Source organism: Nematolebias whitei, chromosome 17 (genome assembly GCF_014905685.2).
Source record: "Nematolebias whitei isolate Nwh7 chromosome 17, NemWhi1, whole genome shotgun sequence".
Classification (NCBI taxonomy): Eukaryota; Metazoa; Chordata; class Actinopteri; order Cyprinodontiformes; family Rivulidae; genus Nematolebias; species Nematolebias whitei.
This window is the reverse complement of record NC_056514.1, coordinates 20,262,780-20,283,434: the sequence shown is the minus strand read 5'-3', so window position 1 is coordinate 20,283,434 and position 20,655 is coordinate 20,262,780. Positions and strand designations below refer to the sequence as shown.

Here is a 20,655-nt window from a genome sequence, read left to right as displayed (position 1 = left end):
CAGACGTCTGGGGACAGAGGAGACCAGTTTCTCAAGTTTAGAAATAGGAATGCTCTCCCATTCATGTCTAATACAGGCCTCTAACTGTTCAATCGTCTTGGGCCTTCTTTGTCGCACCTTCCTCTTTATGATGCGTCAAATGTTCTCTATAGGTGAAAGATCTGGACTGCAGGCTGGCCATTTCAGTACCCGGATCCTTCTCCTACGTAGCCATGATGTTGTGATTGCTGCAGAATGTGGTCTGGCATTATCGTGTTGAATAATGCAGGGTCTTCCCTGAAAGAGATGACGTCAAGATGGGAGCATATGTTGTTCTAGAACCTGAACATAGTTCTCTGCATTAATGGTGCCTTTCCAGACATGCAAGCTGCCCATGCTACAAGCGCTCGTGCAACCCCATACCATCAGTGATGCAGGCTTCTGAACGGAGCGTTGATAACAACTTGGGCTATCCTTGTACTCTCTGGTCCGGATGACATGGCATCCCAGTGTTCCATAAAGAACTTCGTATCGTGACTCTTCCATTTTGCCACACTCCATTTTAAATGACCCCTGGCCCAGTGCAAACGTCAGAGCTTGTGGAGCTTGCTTAGAAATGGCTTCCTCTTTGCACTGTAGAGTTTCAGCTGGCAACGGCGGATGGCACGGTGGATTGTGTTCACTGACAATGCTTTCTGGAAGTATTCCTGAGCCTATTCTGTTATTTCCTTGACAGTGGCATTCCCGTTTGAGGTGCAGTGACGTTTAAGGGCCCGGAGATCACGAGCATCCAGTAGAGTTTTACGGCCTTGACCCTTACGCACAGCGATTGTTCCAGATTCTCTGAATCTTTTGATGATGTTATGCACGGTTGATGATGATAACTTAAAAGTCTTTGCTATTTTACGCTGGGTAACACCATTCTGGTATTGCTGCACTATCTTTCTGCGCAACAATGGTGGAATTGGTGATCCTCTTACCATCTTGGCTTCTGAGAGACACTGACACTCTGAGAAGCTCTTTTTATACCCAATCATGTTGTCACTTGACCTAATTTGTGTTGATTGGTCTTCCAGCTGTTGCTCAATTGCTCAATATGCTCAATTTCCTTTTTCCAGCCACTTATTGCTACTTGTCCCAACTTCTTTGGGATTTGTTGACACTGTGAAATTTTGGCTCAACATATTTTTCCTTTAAAATGTTACATTTACTCAGATTAAACTTTTGATCTGTCATCTATGTTATATTACGAATAAAATATTGACATTTGCCATCTCCACATCATTTCATTCAGTTTTTATTCACAATTTGTTTAGTGTCCCAACTTTTTTGGAATCCGGTTTGTAAAATAAATAATAATAAAGATACTGAAACTGACAAAAACAATAGGTTGACAAATTTGGTCAAACATGAAAAAATAAACTAACAAACATTTCAAATGGTTCAGGAGTTTTAAATATAATGTAAAATAAATAATAAAGGAGCTGAAATAAGAGGAAAAAAACAATAGTTTCACTAGCTTTGGTTGGCAGATATTTAAAACAAACAGCAATCAGCTCCTGTCCTTATGGATCGGTCACATTGTCACGATACCCAGTCTAGAATTTTATTTCAATATTGTACCGATGCTAATATCAGATAGGTGTGTGGGGAGATGTTGACATACGGAGTTTACAGCATTCTTCATTTTGCAGTGGATGACTTCTTAGGTGGTGAAAATAAATTTGTTGTACTGCTACCTTTTGTGGCAATGCAACAGTTTTCAGTCAGGTCATCTGGACAGTTTCTTTTTTTGTGCTGAAACGTGACTTGACTGAAAATTGTTGGATTGTATACCTGGATTATTGAGCATGGACTTTGTTGGTTTTGTGGCAATGGTTTTACAACGTTTTGCAAATTACTGCATTTTGTTCGTCATCCTCCTTATAAAATCCAAACTACTGCCAGATTATTGATCCAGCGCTATTTCTCTTCATCGGACTCCTCTTCAGTTCTTCTCATTCACCTGCTCACCTGAAACTCCCGCTGTCGCCATATTTTTCCCTGTCTTGAAGTCTCAGAGTCAGAGTCGGTCAGAGTCAGAGATTCTTTATTGTCATTCGCACCTCGTGGTACATGTGGTGGAGCGAAATTATGTACACAGGGTCCCAGTTACATCCAACAATAAAATGTATAAGAAAAACAGTAATAACATCTAAGATATGAACTAAGAAAAACATCAACTAAATATACACTAAGCACTCATAACATAAAAACATTGAACATCAGCACAAACATGAACATGAGTCTGTGTGAGCGGATGTGCACGCATGAACACATCAACATTTAAACAGATCAGCAGCAACATGAAACAGATCAGCAGCAACATGATGTGATTTTTCACAGTGATTATTCTAGTTAGAGATTCATGAGTCTAACAGCCTCAGGGTAGAAGCTGTTCCTCAGTCTAGTGGTTCTACACTTAATGCTCCTCAACCTCCTTCCTGAGGGGAGTGGGGCAAAAAGTGTGTGTGCTGGGTGAGTGCGGTCCTTCATGATGCAGGTGGCCCTCTTCCTGCATCTAGAGGTGTAGATGTCTGTGATGGTGGGGAGGCTGACTCCGACAGTCTTCTTTGCAGCCTTCACCACTCTCTGCAAAGCTTTACTTTCTGCAGCTGTGCAGCCTCCATGCCACACGTTGATGCTGGAGCACAGGATGCTCTCCACTGCACACCTGTAGAAGGAGGTGAGGACTGAGCTTCCCAGACCAGCTCGCCTCAGCCGTCTGAGGAAGTAGAGTCTCTGATGAGCTTTCTTGATCAGGCTGGTGGTGTTGTTGCTCCAGCTGAGGTTGTCATTCATGTGTACACCCAAGTACTTGTAGCTGGAGACCACTTCCACCGCAGATCTTCTTATGTTCAGGGGGGTGTAGATGTTTTTGTTCCTTCTGAAGTCCACAATCATCTCCTTTGTCTTCATCACATTGATGTGAAGGTTATTCTCTTTGCACCAGCTCTCCAGGTGTTTCACCTCTTGCCTGTAGCTGGACTCATCATTGTTTGTGATGCATCCCACCACCGCTGTATCATCTGCAAACTTTACAATGTGACAGCCTGGATGGGTAGCTGCACAATCATACGTGAGCAGAGTAAACAGGAGGAGGCTCAACACACATCCCTGAGGAGAGCCAGTGCTAAGGGTTATGGTTGAGGAGGAGAAGTTGTGGATCCTCACTGACTGTGGTCTGTTTGTTAAGAAGTCTAGTACCCAGTTGCAAATGGATGGGCTTAGTCCTAGTGTGGATAGTTTGTCCATCAGGGTTTGGGGGATCATGGTGTTGAAGGCTGATGTGAAGTCCACAAAGAGCATACGGACATAAGAGTTTTTCTGCTCAGGTGGTTGAGAGCAGTGTGGACCACAGAGGAGATGGCATCCTCTGTCTCACCTGAAACTCCCGCTGTCGCCATATTTTTCCCTATCTTGAAGTCTATATGCACATGCTCCACGCAGCATGTCAGACAGAAATTTTTCAGGTTGGGAGGGGGCAGGGCTTAGTGATGCATTCGTAGTGTGTCGGATAAACAACACTCACAGTGAATTAGATGCAGAAAGCTTATTTTTTGAATGACAATTTATACTCGATGGTTGCGATGGAGCCATTTTAAGCATCGTAAATTGAATAACTCATGATACATGGAGTATATTCAATACATCAAGTAAATTCAATATGTTGAGTATATTCGATACATTGAGTACATTTGATACATGGAGTATATTCGATACTAGAGATGGGGCCGATCCGAGCCAGTATCGGCCTCCGATACCAGCATAATTTACGTATCGGATTTTTCCGTTCCAACCTGCCGATCTTTCCGATCCATGATGCATGTCTGTGTCTGATGACCTGCTCTGCAGGTTGGCTTCAAACTAAGGAATGGATTTCCTGAGTGGAGGCGTGTCTCATGAACCCAGAGTAAAAAGACCCGCCTCACATTCAGGAAATCCATTTCATAGTTTGCAGCCAGCTAAAATGTGAGTAAATACTCTTTTGAGGGCTGAGCACTGAGCAGCACTGTTGCTAACGGCTAACCAACTTTTCATCGTAACATGTCCGCTGTATGGAAGTGTTTTACACTAAACACCGCAAGACAGCAACGTGCAATGTCTGCAGAGCCGCTGACCGAGAGGAGGACGCTCGGTCGCGACCTACAATACATCAACCTTAATAAACATTTGAAAAAGCACCACATTAAATCGCACGAGGATAGTTTAGCCAGGCACCGCAGTAACGTTAGTTTTACGTTGGACGTTGGAGCTCCGTGGCTTCAGCGGTGTGTTTCTCTCGTTCAGTCCGGAGCAGACAGTCTGATTTCAGTCAGCCGTGCTCGGTCTGCCCGTCTCTGAGGAACAGACTGAGCGTGGCTGACTGAAATCAGACCGTCTGCTCCGCAGCTTGATTGAATACTTGCAGCTAAGATATAGTTTACATTTACCCTCCAGGAGATATTTATCAGCTCAAGATGAGAGTTCTGTGATGGAGTTACATTCAAAGTAATCTGCTCAGATAAATAGTCTTAAATTGTTATTTTTATATATGAATGTTTCTGTTAACTTATTGTAATGTTTCTGTACAGTGCCCTGAAATGACTTCTGTTGTGACTTGGCACTATATAAATAAACTGAATTGAACAATCATAAAAAAAAAAGTATGAACTGAAAAATAAAAGAAAATTATATATGTATAAAAAAAATCAAACAAAAACAGCTACATTATAAAGTAATGTAAAATACTAAAAACAGGAACATGTCTGTGTTGGTTTATGCCATGAACTTAGCAGATGTTTGAAGCCATTTAATCCCTTTAATATCCACTTTAAAGCTAGGAATAAAACAAACATGTTTTGTGTTATAGGATTTAATTCTAACTTTAAAAAATATCCAAAATTAATAAAACTTACCTCAAGTTGCATTTTTAGACATGCATGTATATATTTGTACAAATTGTACTTGAGAGGAAATTATTACAGCCTCATAAAATCAATTATGATGATGATATCGGAATAGTATCAGTATCAGCCGATATCCAGATGTAGGTATCGGGATCCGATCGGAAGTTAAAAAAACGTGGATCGGTGCATCCCTAATTGATACATCGCCCAGCCCTACATTGGAGTCAGTGGGTTATGTTGGTTTGTCAATTACTGAAGTAATTAAGATTCAGGCTTTCTCCTCCTAGACTCGGGCCTGCGGAAAGAGCGGCGAAGGAAGAAGAAGATCACCAACATCATTTCCTTCGACGATGATCTGGACTGCGGTGCCGAGGACGAGGAGGAGGGAGAGGAGGACTCTCAGAAGACGAGGGCCATGAGGAAGAGCCGAACCGCTCCGGCTCAGAGCAGCGTGGAGGAAGGGATAGACCCCCTGGAGCCGACCCGCTCTGAGTCACCGGCCCAGAACGGCCTGGGAGAGCTGGGCGTGGTCAACTGGGTGGGCTCGCCTCACCCCTGCCGCACAACTCCCACAGCTGCACCTCCTTTGCCTGACAGTAAGAGTGTGGACAATGAAGAGGAGGAGGAGGAGGCAGAGGAGATGTACCAACCTAGAGCTCAAACACAGGAGGAGGAGAGAACCCCCACAGATCAGTGAGTTTCATGGCAGCAGTTAATAAAATCAAATGTACAGTCAAATGTTTCGCTGACAGAAACCTGAAGCAGGCAGGAGCAGAGACCTCGCTCGTTTAACAAGAGTCAGCTATGTTTCTGCTCTCAGCTTGTTTACTTTTATTAACTGTGAAATTATTTTCCTGCTGGAGGTGATAATTAGATCACAACAGCACGTTGCCTCTTGAAAAGAGGTGTGTTTTTGTTTCACGGCTTAGTGAAACAGTCACCTCAAAACTGCAAAAATCCCAAAAATACATATGAGAGGGCGCAAAAACGGAAACCAGATTTTCAGATCTCATAATAGAAAAAACTTTTAGAAGTTTTCAGTGAGCCATGTTTCCTGAAAGCTTTACTTTCACCTGTTTAACGCAGTGGCTATAACAATGAGCACACCTCTGACAGCTTAGTACATTGTGTAGTACAGTACAGTACATTGCATACTCTTAAACTAAAAGTGAAGTATTTTTTTTCCCCATTTACAGCATTGAATCTTCTTAGATACACGTTTGTCATTAATTGAAGTTGCCTAAAATGAAGCTGAACTATCGCTGCGAGATGTTTCTGGCATTTACTCAGCTGCATTAGATGAGACAACTCATTATAGTAAACCGGACATCCAACCTAAATTAAAGTGAAGACGAGCAGGCCAGAGGCTGCCAAAGGCCTACAGTAACACTGAAGGAGCTGCAGAAAGTTCTGGTGTTCTCCATAAGTCTGGACTATGGGATAAGTTTACAAGATAGAATACTTTTTCCTACAAAGAATAAAAGGACTGGCTAAATTAAGACAAGTCCATTCAAGAAACATCAAGTTTTCTGACAACCTGCAGGAAAATATCTTGTGTTCTGATGAACCCAAAGTGGAACTTTTAGACTACAATTCTAAAAGATAAGTTTGCTGCAGGAACAACTCTGCATTACCAAAAGAACACCATTCTTACAGCGAAACATGGAGGTGGCAGCATCATGTTGTGGGGTTTGCTGTTCCTCAGCTGAAACGGGGGTTTTAGTTAAGGTGGATGGATTTCTGAACGTTGCTCAATATCTTCAGGTGTCTCCTTGAAAATTAAAGGTGAAAGGGAGTTTTGTATTTCATAGTAGCAATGAACTAAAGGATGCATCCAGATCAACAAAACACTGACTTGACAGCAAGAACAATTCAAGTTTTAGGATATATTAGTCTGAGTCTAGAACTAAATCTGATGAAGAAATAAAAAATGTTTGGTGACCTGAAAGGCTGTGCACTCACTGTCTGACAGACTTGGAGCACCTTTGCTAGGAAGACTTGCACACGTTGATCACCAAGTCAAAGTTTGGCCTTGAGAAAAATTCATTCCCAAAAAAAGACTGAAGGCTGTTAATAAATCAAAAAACGCTTTAAAATAAGTTCAGAACTAATGGTGTGCACATTTATACACACAGCTGATTGCACTTTTTGCATCAGATTTGTTTTTCAGTTTAATAGTAAATATTAAATGTCACATTAAAGATGGAAAAAAATAATGTCAAAGTTTGATGTTATTTACATCACAGACCTAACGTTTTACCAGCGGGGAGTAGACTTTTTGTATCCACTGTATGTGCTTATATGCAGGTGCTGGTCAAAAAATTTACATATGAAAAAGTTGATTTATTTCAGTAATTGCATTCAAAAAGTGAAACTTGAATATTATATTCATTCACTACACACAGACTGATATATTTCAAATGCTTATTTATTTTAATGTTGATGATTAAAACTGACAACTAATGAAAACCCCAAATTCAGTATCTAAGAAAATTAGAATATTGTGAAAAAGTTCAATATTGAAGACACCTGGTGCCACACTCAAATCAGCTAATTAACTCAAAACACTTGCAAAGACCTTTAAATGGTCTCAGTCTAGTTCTGCTACACAATCATGGAGAAGACTGCTGATTGACAGTTGTCCAAAAGACGACCATTGACTCCTTGCACAAGGAGGACAAGACACAAAAGGTCATTGCTAAAGAGGCTGGCTGTTCACAGAGCTTTTTTTTTTTCTTTCTCTGTGCTCCGGTGAAGACAGACATGTCTCCCTGCGCTCCGTCCCCCCGCTTCCCTGCTTGCTCTCTTTCGTCTTGTGAACCCTTAAAGAGCCTTTTTTCCCTTCATACCTTCCTAATTCCAAGGATTTGATCAGCTGGTCTCTCAACAAAATCGATCAACTTCTCCCGACAGGAGTCAGGGTAAGGAGGACCCTCTTACCTCGACGGAAACAAATTGGATTCATGATGACAACTGGATTTTGCTGTTTGGGTTCGTGAAATCTGGATTGTCTACAAATTCATGTGGAGGTGTCAAAACTTAGAGAAAGCTGTGAGCTCGACTTTCGGCGTAAGGAATCAATTTGGCTGTTTGGAGTTACCATCAGAGAAATGTACCAGCGAGACTTTAAAAGGCAGAAACGGCAATTTACGAGTTCTGCCTGACCCAAACTGTGGCCTTGACGGCAGACTTATCTCAACTCCTCCTGGCATGTTTAAGAAAAACAAAAGATGCTTTGTCTGTCTCCTCACCCCTTCCTTCACCAAGGCCATGGACATGTGATGGAACCTCAACCAAGCTGATGATAAATAACGCCTCTTATATGAACAATGGCTGAGAGGGGGGCTCTGGACTATGCTACGACTTTCCCTTAAAATTCAATGTCTTCATCGGCCTATATGTACATGTATAACGTCTGTTTATGTTGCTTTGATGTGGTAGGTTTTTTTGATGCCTCAAATCGTGCCCTGTCTAGGACACGGTGTGAGAGATCTTTTTTTTTTAATACCGTCTCGTCATGTTTTCTTTCCTTTTCTCATCTAAGCAAAAATATTATTCTGAATAAGAATAAGAGGGCCATGGTTTTTTATAATAGCAGCTTCGTGCACTACGTCCATCTTTTGGATGACTGTACATACATGTTCTTGTTGTATCTCGGTGCAATGATAATAAAGCTTATTCTGATTCTGAAGCACATTACTAGAGACGGGAAGGGAAGGAAAAGATGTGGTAGAAAAAAGTGTACAAGCAATAGGGATAACGGCACCCTAGAGAGGATTGTGAAACAAAACCGATTCCAAAATGTGGGAGATTCACAAAGAGTGGACTGTAGCTGGAGTTAGTGCTTCAGGAACCACCACAAAAACAAAAAGAACCACCATGCACAGACGTATGTAAGACATGGGTTTCAGCTGTTGCTTTCCTTGTGTCAAGCCACTCTTGAACAAGAAACAACGTCAGAAGCGTCTCGCCTGGGACTTCTGTTGAGTGGTCCAAAGTTATGTTCTCTGATGAAAGTATATTTTGCATTTCCTTTAGAAATCAAGGTCCCAGAGTCTGGAGAAAGAGAGGAGAGACACAGAATCCATATTGCTTCAGGTCCAGTGTCAAGTTTCCACAGTCAGTGATGGTTTGGGGCCATGTCATCTGCTGGTGTTGGTCCACTGTGTTTTCTGAGGTCCAAGGTAAACACAGCCGTCTACCAGGAAGTTTTAGAGCACTTCATACTTCCTGCTGCTGACCAACTTTATGGAGATGCAGATTTCATTTTCCAACAGGAATTGGCACCTGCACACAGTGCTAAAGCTACCAGTACCTGGTTGAAGGACCATGGTATCCCTGTTCTTAATTGACCAGCAAACTCACCTGACCTTAACCCCATAGAAAATCTATGGAGTATTGTGAAGAGAAGATGTGATACACCAGACCCAACAATTCAGAAGAGCTGAAGGCCACTATCAGAGGAACCTGGGCTCTCATAGTTCTAGAATTGCGCCGCTCAAGTTGGCTGCATGTTGGAGCAGGTCTGTTACTTTCATTCTGAGATTTTGCTTTTGGAAACTTTAATTCCTCTTTTTCTGTATGCAAATCCCATTTTTTGGATAATTGTTTCCTCTGGTATCAGATGCTGTGCAGCTGGAAGGATTTTTACTGAAACTTTTCTAGTTTTGGACATTTGTTATGATGCGTAACCATGGCAACAAGGCAGTTTTCTACAACCAACAGCAGCTGATTAACATCTCAAAAGCTCAAATAATATCTCAACTAGAGCCCCAAATCTCAAATGAGTTGAAAAGGATGTTCTGTGGATGCATTCTCATCTACCTGCCAGCTGTGCTCGAGTGCCTGACCACTGAGATCCTGGAACTAGCAGGAAACACGGCTCATGACTGCAGAAGGACAGGATCGTCCCCCAGCACCTACATGACGAGGAGCTCGGCAGACTGCTGGGAGGAGTGACCATTGCTCTAGGAGGAGTTCTGCCCGGTATTCGGGCGGTCCTACAGCCCAGGGGAACCGAGAGGCCAGCCGAGTCTGGGTAGACGGATCGGAAAGCATCTGCAGCCAGTTTCTTAGGCTCCACTGTGGGATGGACCTTTACAAGAGATCCTTCCTGTCTACAGCCATCAGTATCAGTACCTATAACACCTCTGAATGAAATGAGGATAACGAGTTACAACAACAAATAATTTCCCTTTGGGATTAATAAAGTATTTTTGAATTGAATTGAATTGAATAACACCTGAGCAGAGCCACAGACTGATGACTCCATGCCACATCGCATTGCTGCAGTAATCCAGGGAAAAGGAGCCCCAACTAAGTACCGAGTGCTGTACATGCTCATACTTTTCATGTTCATACTTTTCAGTTGTCCAGCATTTCTAAAAATATATATTTTTTATTGGTCTTAAGTAATGTTCTAATTTTCTGAGATACTGGATTTGGGGTTTTCATTAGTTGTTAGTTATAATCATCAACATTAAAATAAACATTGAAATATATCAGTCTGAGTGTAATGAATGAATATAATATACAAGTTTCACTTTTTGAATGGAATTACTGAAATAAATCAACTTTTTCATGATATTCTCATTTTATGACCAGCACCTGTGTATGAAAGAAAAAAATATATAATAAAAATATGTCCAAGTGGAGAATATTGCATTATTTTACATCCCGAGTATTTGAAAATGATATGTGAGGCAGAGCAGGATAGAAGAGAATATTACTCAGACTGATGGAGAATGATGCCATCTCGTATCAGGGTGGTGGTGGGCAGTCTGACCAGCGTGTCCACGTGGAGTCCTCTGCAGACCATGGCCAACCAGAGCAGCACAGACATCCTGATCCCAGTGAATCCTGCAGATCCTCAGACTGGTACCACACCTAACACAACTACTGTCTTACAAGAAAACCCACTTCCTGTTGCCCTTGTAGCATTTCTTCTACTATGCTGCACAGTTTTCATTCATGGACCTTACCTGTTTGACATGCTGCTTGCTGCCAACCACAGCTTCAGTGAATGAGCTGTCAGATGAAATGTAGGTGCTTTCTGTGTTGGCCCGCACCTCCAGCTTCACTTTCGTTTTCCCCCAGCGAGCTCTGTGGAAGACGCAGCTGCGTTTCCTGCTCAGTGTGACTCTACAGGATCAGTAGAAAACTGTGAAAGATCACAACCCTCTTTCAAGTAAGTGATTCATTAACATCTGTGATGATTATCTGGACCCAAAATATTCATTTTTTACGAGACTTTGCTGGGGAATGTGCAAAATAAAGAAATAAAATGATTAATCCAAGTGTTTTCTGTTCCTCTCCTGGTTTGTCTCAGTATGGAGTGCAGTCCACCAGTACACTCAGCTCCTCTCTCCATGATGTTGCCAACATCTGGTCTACCAGAGTCCATGACAGTGGGTAAGTGTGTCCTTCTCTCTTTTCTGCCAGTCTGTTTCTGTTTTGGTCAGGTGTCATACTTCTAGTTGTGTGTTTCCAAACCTGTTCTGTGGGATGAATCATGAGGGTTTATGCTACACTTGAACCAGCATCAGAACCCCAGAATGCTGTGTTTTCCCTCCACACAAAAAATCTACCTGAAGCTGTGAAAACTTCCATTCAAAATATGCCTGGACTTGCACGGTCCATAAAAACAACCCAAAGATTCATAAGTACAAAACAACTAAATGCAGAAATTTAGAATCCAACCATTACATGCTTTTTCTGAAGCTATTACTGCAACATCATAGCTATTAAAATAAAGCATTTCCCTTTTTAGGTTTTATGTGGAGTTTTAACGCACAAAATAAAATGGTTTAATTTGATGAAAAATAACTTTGAGGTATTTTTTTTAAATTTGCTTGTAGAAAAAAAATTTAAAAAAAGTTGGCTCTTTGTTTTCCTGATAATTTCCTTTGCAGATGCAGTGATTTGTTTATTTGAAATATTTTTTTCTATATTTTTGTTGTATAAAATGATCCAGCAGGGGGCAGTGTTGATCCAGTGTAGAGACATCATTACTGTATCTACTGTACAGTGTAAATCTTTTGCGCTTCTTGAAGGATTTTTTTTGTCTTGTGAAAATATTTGTAAAAATATGATCATGTGAATGTTCTCAATTTAAATCATATTTGTGACGTGGATGAAAAAAAAAAGAATTTCAGAGACATAATGAACTTGCCGTCTGTGTGATCTGCTGTGTGGTTGGTGTGCTTGTTGGTGTCCTGGAGTTAATCAGAGCTTAAACCTTCAGACGCTTATATGGAGGATGTTTGATTTAAAAAATATATATTTTCTGTTTATGTACAAGAAAGTTGGGGGAGAAAAGGTGCTCTGATCTGCAGAAGTGTCTGGGCTGAGCTCTTGGTTGGAGCAGGTCACAAGGTCAGAGAGAGGGAGAAAGAAAGGCGGAGAGCTGAAAAATGGCTGTTGGAGAGGTCACGGTGGAAAGCTGAAGATCTCAGTAAACCTGAAGTTTTTAGTTAAAACAAACCCTCTCTGAAACCTTAACATCCCATTTAAGTGTTTCTGAGGTAAGGAGCAGGATGTATCTTTCCACACTCGCATCACTCGCGGTGAAATCCATCCTGACAGAGACACCGTTGTCTATGCCTGCTTGGATCACGTCTATTGTAGAACACCTAAAACAGATTTTACAAAGCTAAAGAAAATTTTCCTCACCTCTTTCCTCTCCTGTTGCCAGCTTGGTTGCTTTTACTCCTTTCATTTGGATGCTCATCCGTTCCAAAAGAAGGATTCTCCAGAGATCTGTGCAAAGTTCTTCTTGAAATGTAAAAAAACCCCCAAGAGGAAGGAATGTAAAAGAAAAATAAAGCATACCTAACTTGAGGAAAACTACACGCCAAAATGATAATGTGATGATTTTACAAGAACCTTTCACTGTAGAAGTTCCCTGCTAGCAAGACAAACATCATTTGCATTGTGTTTACTTGCAGCATATTTCTCACCAATTCATCCCACTCTTATCTGCATAAAGGTAAAGGAATTAAAGAAATGTGTCAGCAATTTATTACACTGAGTTCAGAGTACCCCTCAGAGCTAATGAGCCTGTGAAAATGGTTACAAATGTTGATGAGTTACCTAAAACGATTTATACATTATTAAACCTCCATACAGTAGAGGTTTGAATGAAAGAACAAGACAAAACACTGTCATTCTTACATGTATCTTGACATTTCATTTATCTTTTACTGAATGAATGTCCTTTTCCTGTCCTTTTAATGAATGCTTTTTTTTTTTTTACTGTAAACGTCATTTGTAAGTTTGCATCAAGTTCTGCCTTTTAGGCCTGCATCTCTTTAAAAATGGAATGCTTTTATTGTCATTATTCACAAGTACAATGAGATTGAGAAACACTCCTTGCAAACATGCTTAAAAACATACCTAAAAATATATATATAAAAATATAACGCAATATAGATATAGCACTATGAAAGTAAATAACAAAAGTTATTTCACAATTATATAAATTGAATAGTGCACATTATAGATATTAGTGAGGGAATTAAGACGTAAGGTAATTGAGTATGAAGTGTCAGTAGTATTGCACAATAGAAGTCCAGGAGTTTGGGAGGTTAAGATTATTAAATCAGTGCATGGGTGAGTTCAAGTTAATTGGGATGGCAAAGAAGCTTTGTAATAAGATCTTTCCTATAAACAATTTGCTTATATTTCACAATTTGCAGACTTGTTTATGCCGCCATTTTGAAAACAACTTTTCTGCAAATAGGGCGGGCTGCATCGTGCGAAGAATGTTTCTACGATCACTGCCAAGGAGAAGGTCTGTGTAGCTCTAGAGTCACACACTCTGTGGTGGCCACCCAAGGCCGGATCTACCATATGGGCAATCTGAGTACGTGCCCAGGGGCCCTTGGCACAGAGGGGCCCTCTGCCGGCAGATTTTTTTTTCCCCAACAACAAACACCGAGCACTCCTCCCCTCGTCCGTGCGATACAGCATTGTGAGAGAGGATGGTGAAGCAGCTCACAATGATGGTCATGATGGGGCAGAGTGAATTTCCAGTTTTCAAATAAAACACAAATCCCGATAAAATTCACATATTATACCTTATTCCTGGTGCCTCTAATGTAGAAATGAAAATACAAGCAACTTGGGGTTACTAATCCAGCCCTGTGGCCACCACTGGCCACCCCCTGGCTCTGCCATTGCACCTGGTCATGGATAAAATATCTACCTCTTCTCGCCAGGATCCGTCACTCTGCGCCGCCTCAGACTAGCATCAACAAACCGAACCCAAACACCTCTCTTCTTATTCACAGTTTTACTGCTGCCCATTTGAATATCGCACCAAAACATTAAGGTTTACTTGCTTTCCTGTTTAATCCCAGTCCAGAAAAACACTCATTTCAAAAACTTAAAACTTTAACAGTTGTAAAGCTAAAGTAAATGTGCTATATATTGTCATCAGTGTTCCCATGCAATGATGGAGTATATGTGCTCTGCATTTAACCCACCCAGGTGGAGCAGTGTGCAGCTATTTAAGCCCACGGGGAGCAGTTACGGATTAGGCGTCTTACCCAAGGACACCACGACATGTGGGCTTGGCAGGGAATAGAACTGCCGCTTCTCACAGATCGGTTTCCCTACCACTGCTCCACAGCCACCTCTGGTGACAAGTGACGTGGGTGTACCACTGGTTGCATACATTAAAGAGACTTTCCTGTAAATCCTTTCATCCATCACAACACATTTATTTTACATAAACTGGAGATCCTCTTCTTATCTTCTCCTCAAAGACTTGATATTTAAGTGAATATTGCTGTCATTTCATTTTCTTATGCTTATCCGTGTTCGGGTGTTGGAGGCCGTGGGTCAAGGAAGGAAACCCAGACATCCCTTTTCCCAGTGACACTCTCCAGTTTATTCTGGGGAAACCCAACACGTTTAAAGGTCAGAAGGAAGACATATAATTCCTCCAGTGAGTTTTGGAGGGAGTTTTAATCAAGAGCTTGGCCTTTTAACTCAACTCCTGCTCCACCAAGACAGAGCGAAGCAGTGCCCTCAATACTGCAGACAAGAACCTGATTCATCGATCCATCTCCCACTCCAACCTACCATCACTCACTGTCGAGACTTGGAGATACTTGAACCCAGAGGGAGCATTTAATCTTTTTCCAGCTGATCTAAGGTGACTTGGAGCCTATAGTTGCACTTGTACTAGTCATGATGAACAGTTTGAAATACCATCATAGCTACTTGTAATGTCGTTGCTCAAGTGTGTCCAACCCAATCATTTTAAAAATTATTATACAAGAACAGATGTAAAACTACCTTAGATGTATACACTAACGTATACTGTTAATGGGAAAAATAAAAATCCAAGTAATGTAAGATTATGCAATGTTTTTTTCCTTCCCCATTTCAAATCAAGTATTAAATTAAGAAAAGAGACTGCAATGTGTGTATGTTCAGTGTGAAAGACCAGTAATGACAGCTTATGGCAGAGTTTGCCCCTTTAAAGAACCTGTGAACACAGACACGTATATCCTGTATTGGGCAGTGCACTGATGTCCAGTACACACACAGATTTATTCAGCACCTGCTCAGTTCTTAGAGCTGCTTCAAGACGTAAATGGCACATAGCATGAACTGTAAGTTCTCTCTGATGATTTCAAGCTGGATCTGACGGCATGCGAGTTCACGAGTCCACTGATTGTACACCATGTAGTCTGTGATTCACAAGGCACCATGATTACACGGCCTAACTATTATTTCATCTATTCTTGGAACACACAAGTCACTATGTTCTGGTGAAGGTACAGACACTGTTTTTTTTCCATTAAAAGGTGGCTCTTAAACATATAGACACATATATACATGTTCCCACACATACATCATGGGCGGCTGTGGCTGAGTGGTTAGAGCAGTCATCCTCCAATGCAAGAGTTTGGTGTTTGAATCCACCAGCAGTCACATGCCCAAGTGTCCCTGGGCAAGACACTGAACCCCTAATTGCCTCCAATGTGTGTCCCATTGGTGTATGAATGTGATAAAGCACTGATTAGTCTGTAGAATGATTTCTTCAATTAGCTTTGTATAGATATAGTAGGGTGCTGTATGAATGGGTAAATGAGGGCACAGATTGTGTTGTAAAGGACTTTGAGTATCTTGATAAGATAGAAAGGTGCTACATACTGTAAGTACAGTCCATTTACCATCATGCTCTTGTGCTATCATTTGCTGAAGTCCACTCGTGGAGATGGATGGGGTGTTGGGAGCTCTAAGTGCCGTCCCTAATAGTTTGTGTATGGACTACACTGTGAATGCGTGGTTTGCCTAAAGGTCACCTTTATTTCTGGCCTGCTGATGTGGAGAATGAAGTAGCTGAGATAATAGATTTACTCCTTTTTTTCTTCTCAAGTCTGTGCTCTTCAACCTCTTTCTCTCCAAGCGTCCTACCCCTCCCAACAAACAGCTCTTGGTTTACGGCTGGAATAAACCAATGAGTATTTGTGGATGCATCAGTCTTCAGTAGTATTGAAAATGGAGTTGTGGTCTCTGTGCAGCTGTGGGAATGCAGGGTGCAGAGGAGATAAACTCTTCGTCTCACTGTTGTTATTTAGGAAGTCCCAGTCAGAGCCAAGTTAGCGGTTTCAAGATCTCTTTGTGAACCTCTGGGCAGACTGTAACTGTGACGATGAGTCAGGGCGCCGGCACACAGCTCAGCCTGAATCTGTCCCTAATATCAGGATGGAGATTAACACCACCCGGCAGCTCGCATGCTGATACTTCAAGCCTGGAATAGATGCAGGGAATTGCAAGGACGTGTGACACAAATACATCCTGGTGCTTTACTGAACTGTTTAATTCAGTCCTAATTAGTTTGTCACATGTTGTTTCTGGTGAATGACAAACTTTATAGAATAAATGAAATGCGTAACTTGTTGAGATGTCATAAATATAAAAGTCGAAAATTTTTATTTTCATAAATGCATAAAAATGCATTTTATGACCTTTTAATATCTTTCTTTTTCAAAAGGACGTCTTAAGGTGGATCATTTTGATAACTTATGCTTTCTTTTGTGTAACATATGATGTATAGATTCAGCACCACCTCAGAAACATTGAAACATTGAACATACTTTTTATAGCAGATTGTTTGACAAAAAAGTCTACACTAAGCATGGTTAGTACGGTTATAGTTTATACACTGCCTGGCCAAAAAAAAAAGTCTCCACCAAAAAAAAGGTCACACACTAATATTTCGTTGGACCACCTTTATCTTTGATTATAGCAGCATTCACTGTGACATTGTTTCAATAAGCTCCTTCAATGTCACAACATCTATTTCCATCCAGTGTTGCATTAATTTTTCACCAAGATCTTGCATTGATGACTAGGCACTAAACATGATGGGTGCATCACTTCACCTGCCTCTCTTCTTACCCTGATGCAGCCATCACTCTGGAACAGGGTAAATCTGGACTCATCAGACCACGTGACCTTCTTCCATTGCTCCAGAGTCCAATCTTTATACTCCCTAGCAAATTGAAGCCTTTTATCCATGGTTAGCCTCACTGATTAGTGGTTTTCTTAAGGCTACACAGCTGTTCAGTCCCAATCCCTTGAGTTCCCTTCACATTGTGTGTGTGGAAATGTTCTTACTTTCACTATTAAACACAGCCCTGAGTGCTACTGTTGTTTTTCTTCGATTTGATTTCACCAAACGTTTAAGTGATCGCCAATCACGATCATTCAGGATTTTTTTTCCAGCCATATTTCTTCCTCGAAGACGATGGGTCCCCACTATCCTTCAGTTTTTAATAATGCGTTGGTCAGTTCTTAACCCAGTTTTAGTAGTTTCTTCAGTCTCCTTAGATGTTTTCTCTGCTTGATGCCAATGATTTGACCCTTCTCACACAGACTGACATCTTTTCCACGACCACGCGATGTGTCTTTCAACATGGTTGTTTAAGAAATGAGAAGCAACTCATTGCATCAGTTGAGGTTAAATAACTTGTTGAAAGCTGAAAGATAATCACCCATGCAGTAATTATCCAATACGAGGCTCGTACCTATTTGCTTAGTTAAATCCAGGTGGATACTTTTTTTTTGGCCAGGTAGTGCATTTTGTATGAATTATATCTCTACTTGCTAAGAGACTGCATGTGGAAATTAGCCATTGGCTAAATGTGGCAGTTTGTTTGGTCTGTATTGCATGGTCCATAAAAAATAAACCTGAAACTTCAATATCAAAAACTGTATGTGTATGTTTTAATGAGGGTCAGTATCAGTTCATTGTGTTAGCAAACCTATCAGTATTTCTGTAGTGGTTAATAGGAGAGTAGTGTATTTTTGCCTTAGATTTCCCTTTTTGTTAATTATTTATTAATTTTTGGACTTTGGATAATAATTCTTGTGCTTCCAACATTTTCAGTCAGGTCATCTGGACAGTTTCTTTTTTTGTGCTGAAATGTTTCGCCTTCAATCCTGTTAAGATATTTCCTATTTAGACTGGTCCTATGTTTTGATCTGCTCAGAGACGGAATTATAAGAGACGGTCGAACATCAATGTGTGGCATGGAGGCTGCACAGCTGCAGAAAGAAAAGCTTTGCAGAGAGTGGTGAAGGCTGCACAGAAATCTGTTGGAATCAGTCTCCCCACCATCACAGACATCTACACCTCCAGATGCAGGAAGAGGGCCACCTGCATCATGAAGGACCCCACCCACCCAGCACACACACTTTTTGCCCCACTCCCCTCAGGAAGGAGGTTAAGGAGCATTAAGTGTAGAACCACTAGACTGAGGAACAGCTTCTACCCTGAGGCGTTAGACTCATGAATCTCTAACTAGAATAATCACTGTGAAAAACCATATCATGTTGCTGCTGATCTGTTTCATGTTGCTGCTGATCTGTTTCAATGTTGATGTGTTCATGCGTGCACATCTGCTCACAGACTCATGTTCATGTTTGTGCTGATGTTCAATGTTTTATGTTATGAGTGCTTAGTGTATATTTAGTTGATGTTTTTCTTAGTTCATATCTTAGACGTTATTACTGTTTTTCTTATACATTTTATTGTCGGATGTAACTGGGACCCCGTGTACATAATTTCGCTCCACCACATGTACCACATGAGGTGCGAATGACAATAAAGAAACTCTGACTCTGACTGACTCTGACTGATAATGAAATTATGACTGGGTTAAACTGGGCTAGCAAACTCTTAAGAGAGTCTCCCTGATTATTCAATATCTGTCAAGAAATAGTTTAATGAGCTTGCCACATCACATAGAAAAGGCTTTAAAGCACGTCTCATGTTTTCCTTACACGTCAGTACACATAAAACCACACTTAGTCACGCCCCCTCATACACTGATAGGCTGAGCTCCCCTTCTGTGAAAGGCGGAGCCTAGGACCCCATAAATGAGTGACGACACGGGACTTCGGGGCTCTGCTTCCGGATCTGTGAACGCGTTGCAGATTGTGTAGAGTCCAGCGCTGTGAAATTGTAATCTTTTCCTGCCTTTTCCTTTCCTTGATTTATTGATTAGTATAGTGCCACTTCTGATGGAGGTTCGAGCCGGGGGTAAAGACGTGGGCTGGAGGGGGTTTCCGGATCCGGTGGCCAGCAGCCAGATCACTCTTTAACAGCCCGGAAGGCTTCATCAGTCAAGGAAACACACAACACAAAACTGATTCTTCCCCCAACTGCTTACTCCAAAGTGGAACAAACCAGTTATGTTGGTGCTAAGATGGTGGACCCCCACAAAAGTTATATAAAAATGACCGGCCCGGCTCCAAGATGTGTGCTATTACTTTTATTGGCAATTGGAGTTACCATGGCGACGTATTTTGCTAACAAAAATGCCAAATTTTGACACGACTGTCAACAAGGAAGAGGGCCTGCAATGGAGGAGGGGGCGTGCCAAAGACACCATCTTAGCACCAACATAACTGGTTTGTTCCACTTTGGAGTAAGCTGTTGGGGGAAGAATCAGTTTTGTGTTGTGTTGACTGATGAAGCCTTCTGGATGGAAGGCAAAACGTTTCAGCATCAAAAAAGAAACTGTCCAGATGACCTGACTGAAAAATGTTGGATTGTATTCCTGGATTATTGAGCATGGACTTTGTTAATTCTTCTGCTTGCGCTAAATATTAGAGTTCATCTGTGCAACGGTGGTGTTTTTTTAATTTAATGTTTATGCTGCGTCATTAATTTTCAGTGAAGACAGATTTGGACAGTCAATAGTAAATGTCCTATAGCCTGAAGCCACGCTGCTGTAGTTGCACCATAAACATGAAGTTCAGTGAAAAAGGCGTTGAGGTTACACAGATCCTGAAAATCTCACTTTGCTTCATTATGGTATTTATTATTTATGTAAATGTGAGTCACTCATGTCTGGCTTTTGCATGATACGTTTATGAGAAGTGTTTTTCATCTTTGATGCAAAGAACTGAGCTGATTCATGGACTCATCAGGCAGCAAAACAGGTGTCCACCTAATATACAGTAGAACAGTCACTTTAAAGGGGGCGAGTATATATTATCTGTAGAAATTTGATTTTGCTGTGACACTCAGGAGAGTTTTATTAATTTTTTTGTAACAAAGGACAATATTTATTGACCATGACTGATTTATGACCGCATCAAAACCATAAATATCCAAGGATGTGAAAGCATTTTATAGACACTTCATATATTGTGAATTATTTGCTGACACTGTTTAGCACTAAGCAGTGGGCCATGACCCGTTCTATTACTGGTGGAGGTT

At 41.2% G+C, this 20,655-nt stretch overlaps 1 protein-coding gene across 1 annotated transcript in view; it reads left to right on the top strand.

The window, feature by feature from the left end:
• snx29 (sorting nexin 29) overlaps positions 1-20,655 on the top strand; it is a 270,132-nt gene that overhangs the window by 17,526 nt on the left and 231,951 nt on the right. The window contains 4 exon segments of the mRNA XM_037691628.1: positions 5,195-5,600; positions 10,672-10,784; positions 11,004-11,094; positions 11,236-11,318. Coding sequence (XP_037547556.1) covers positions 5,195-5,600; positions 10,672-10,784; positions 11,004-11,094; positions 11,236-11,318 — 693 coding nt within the window.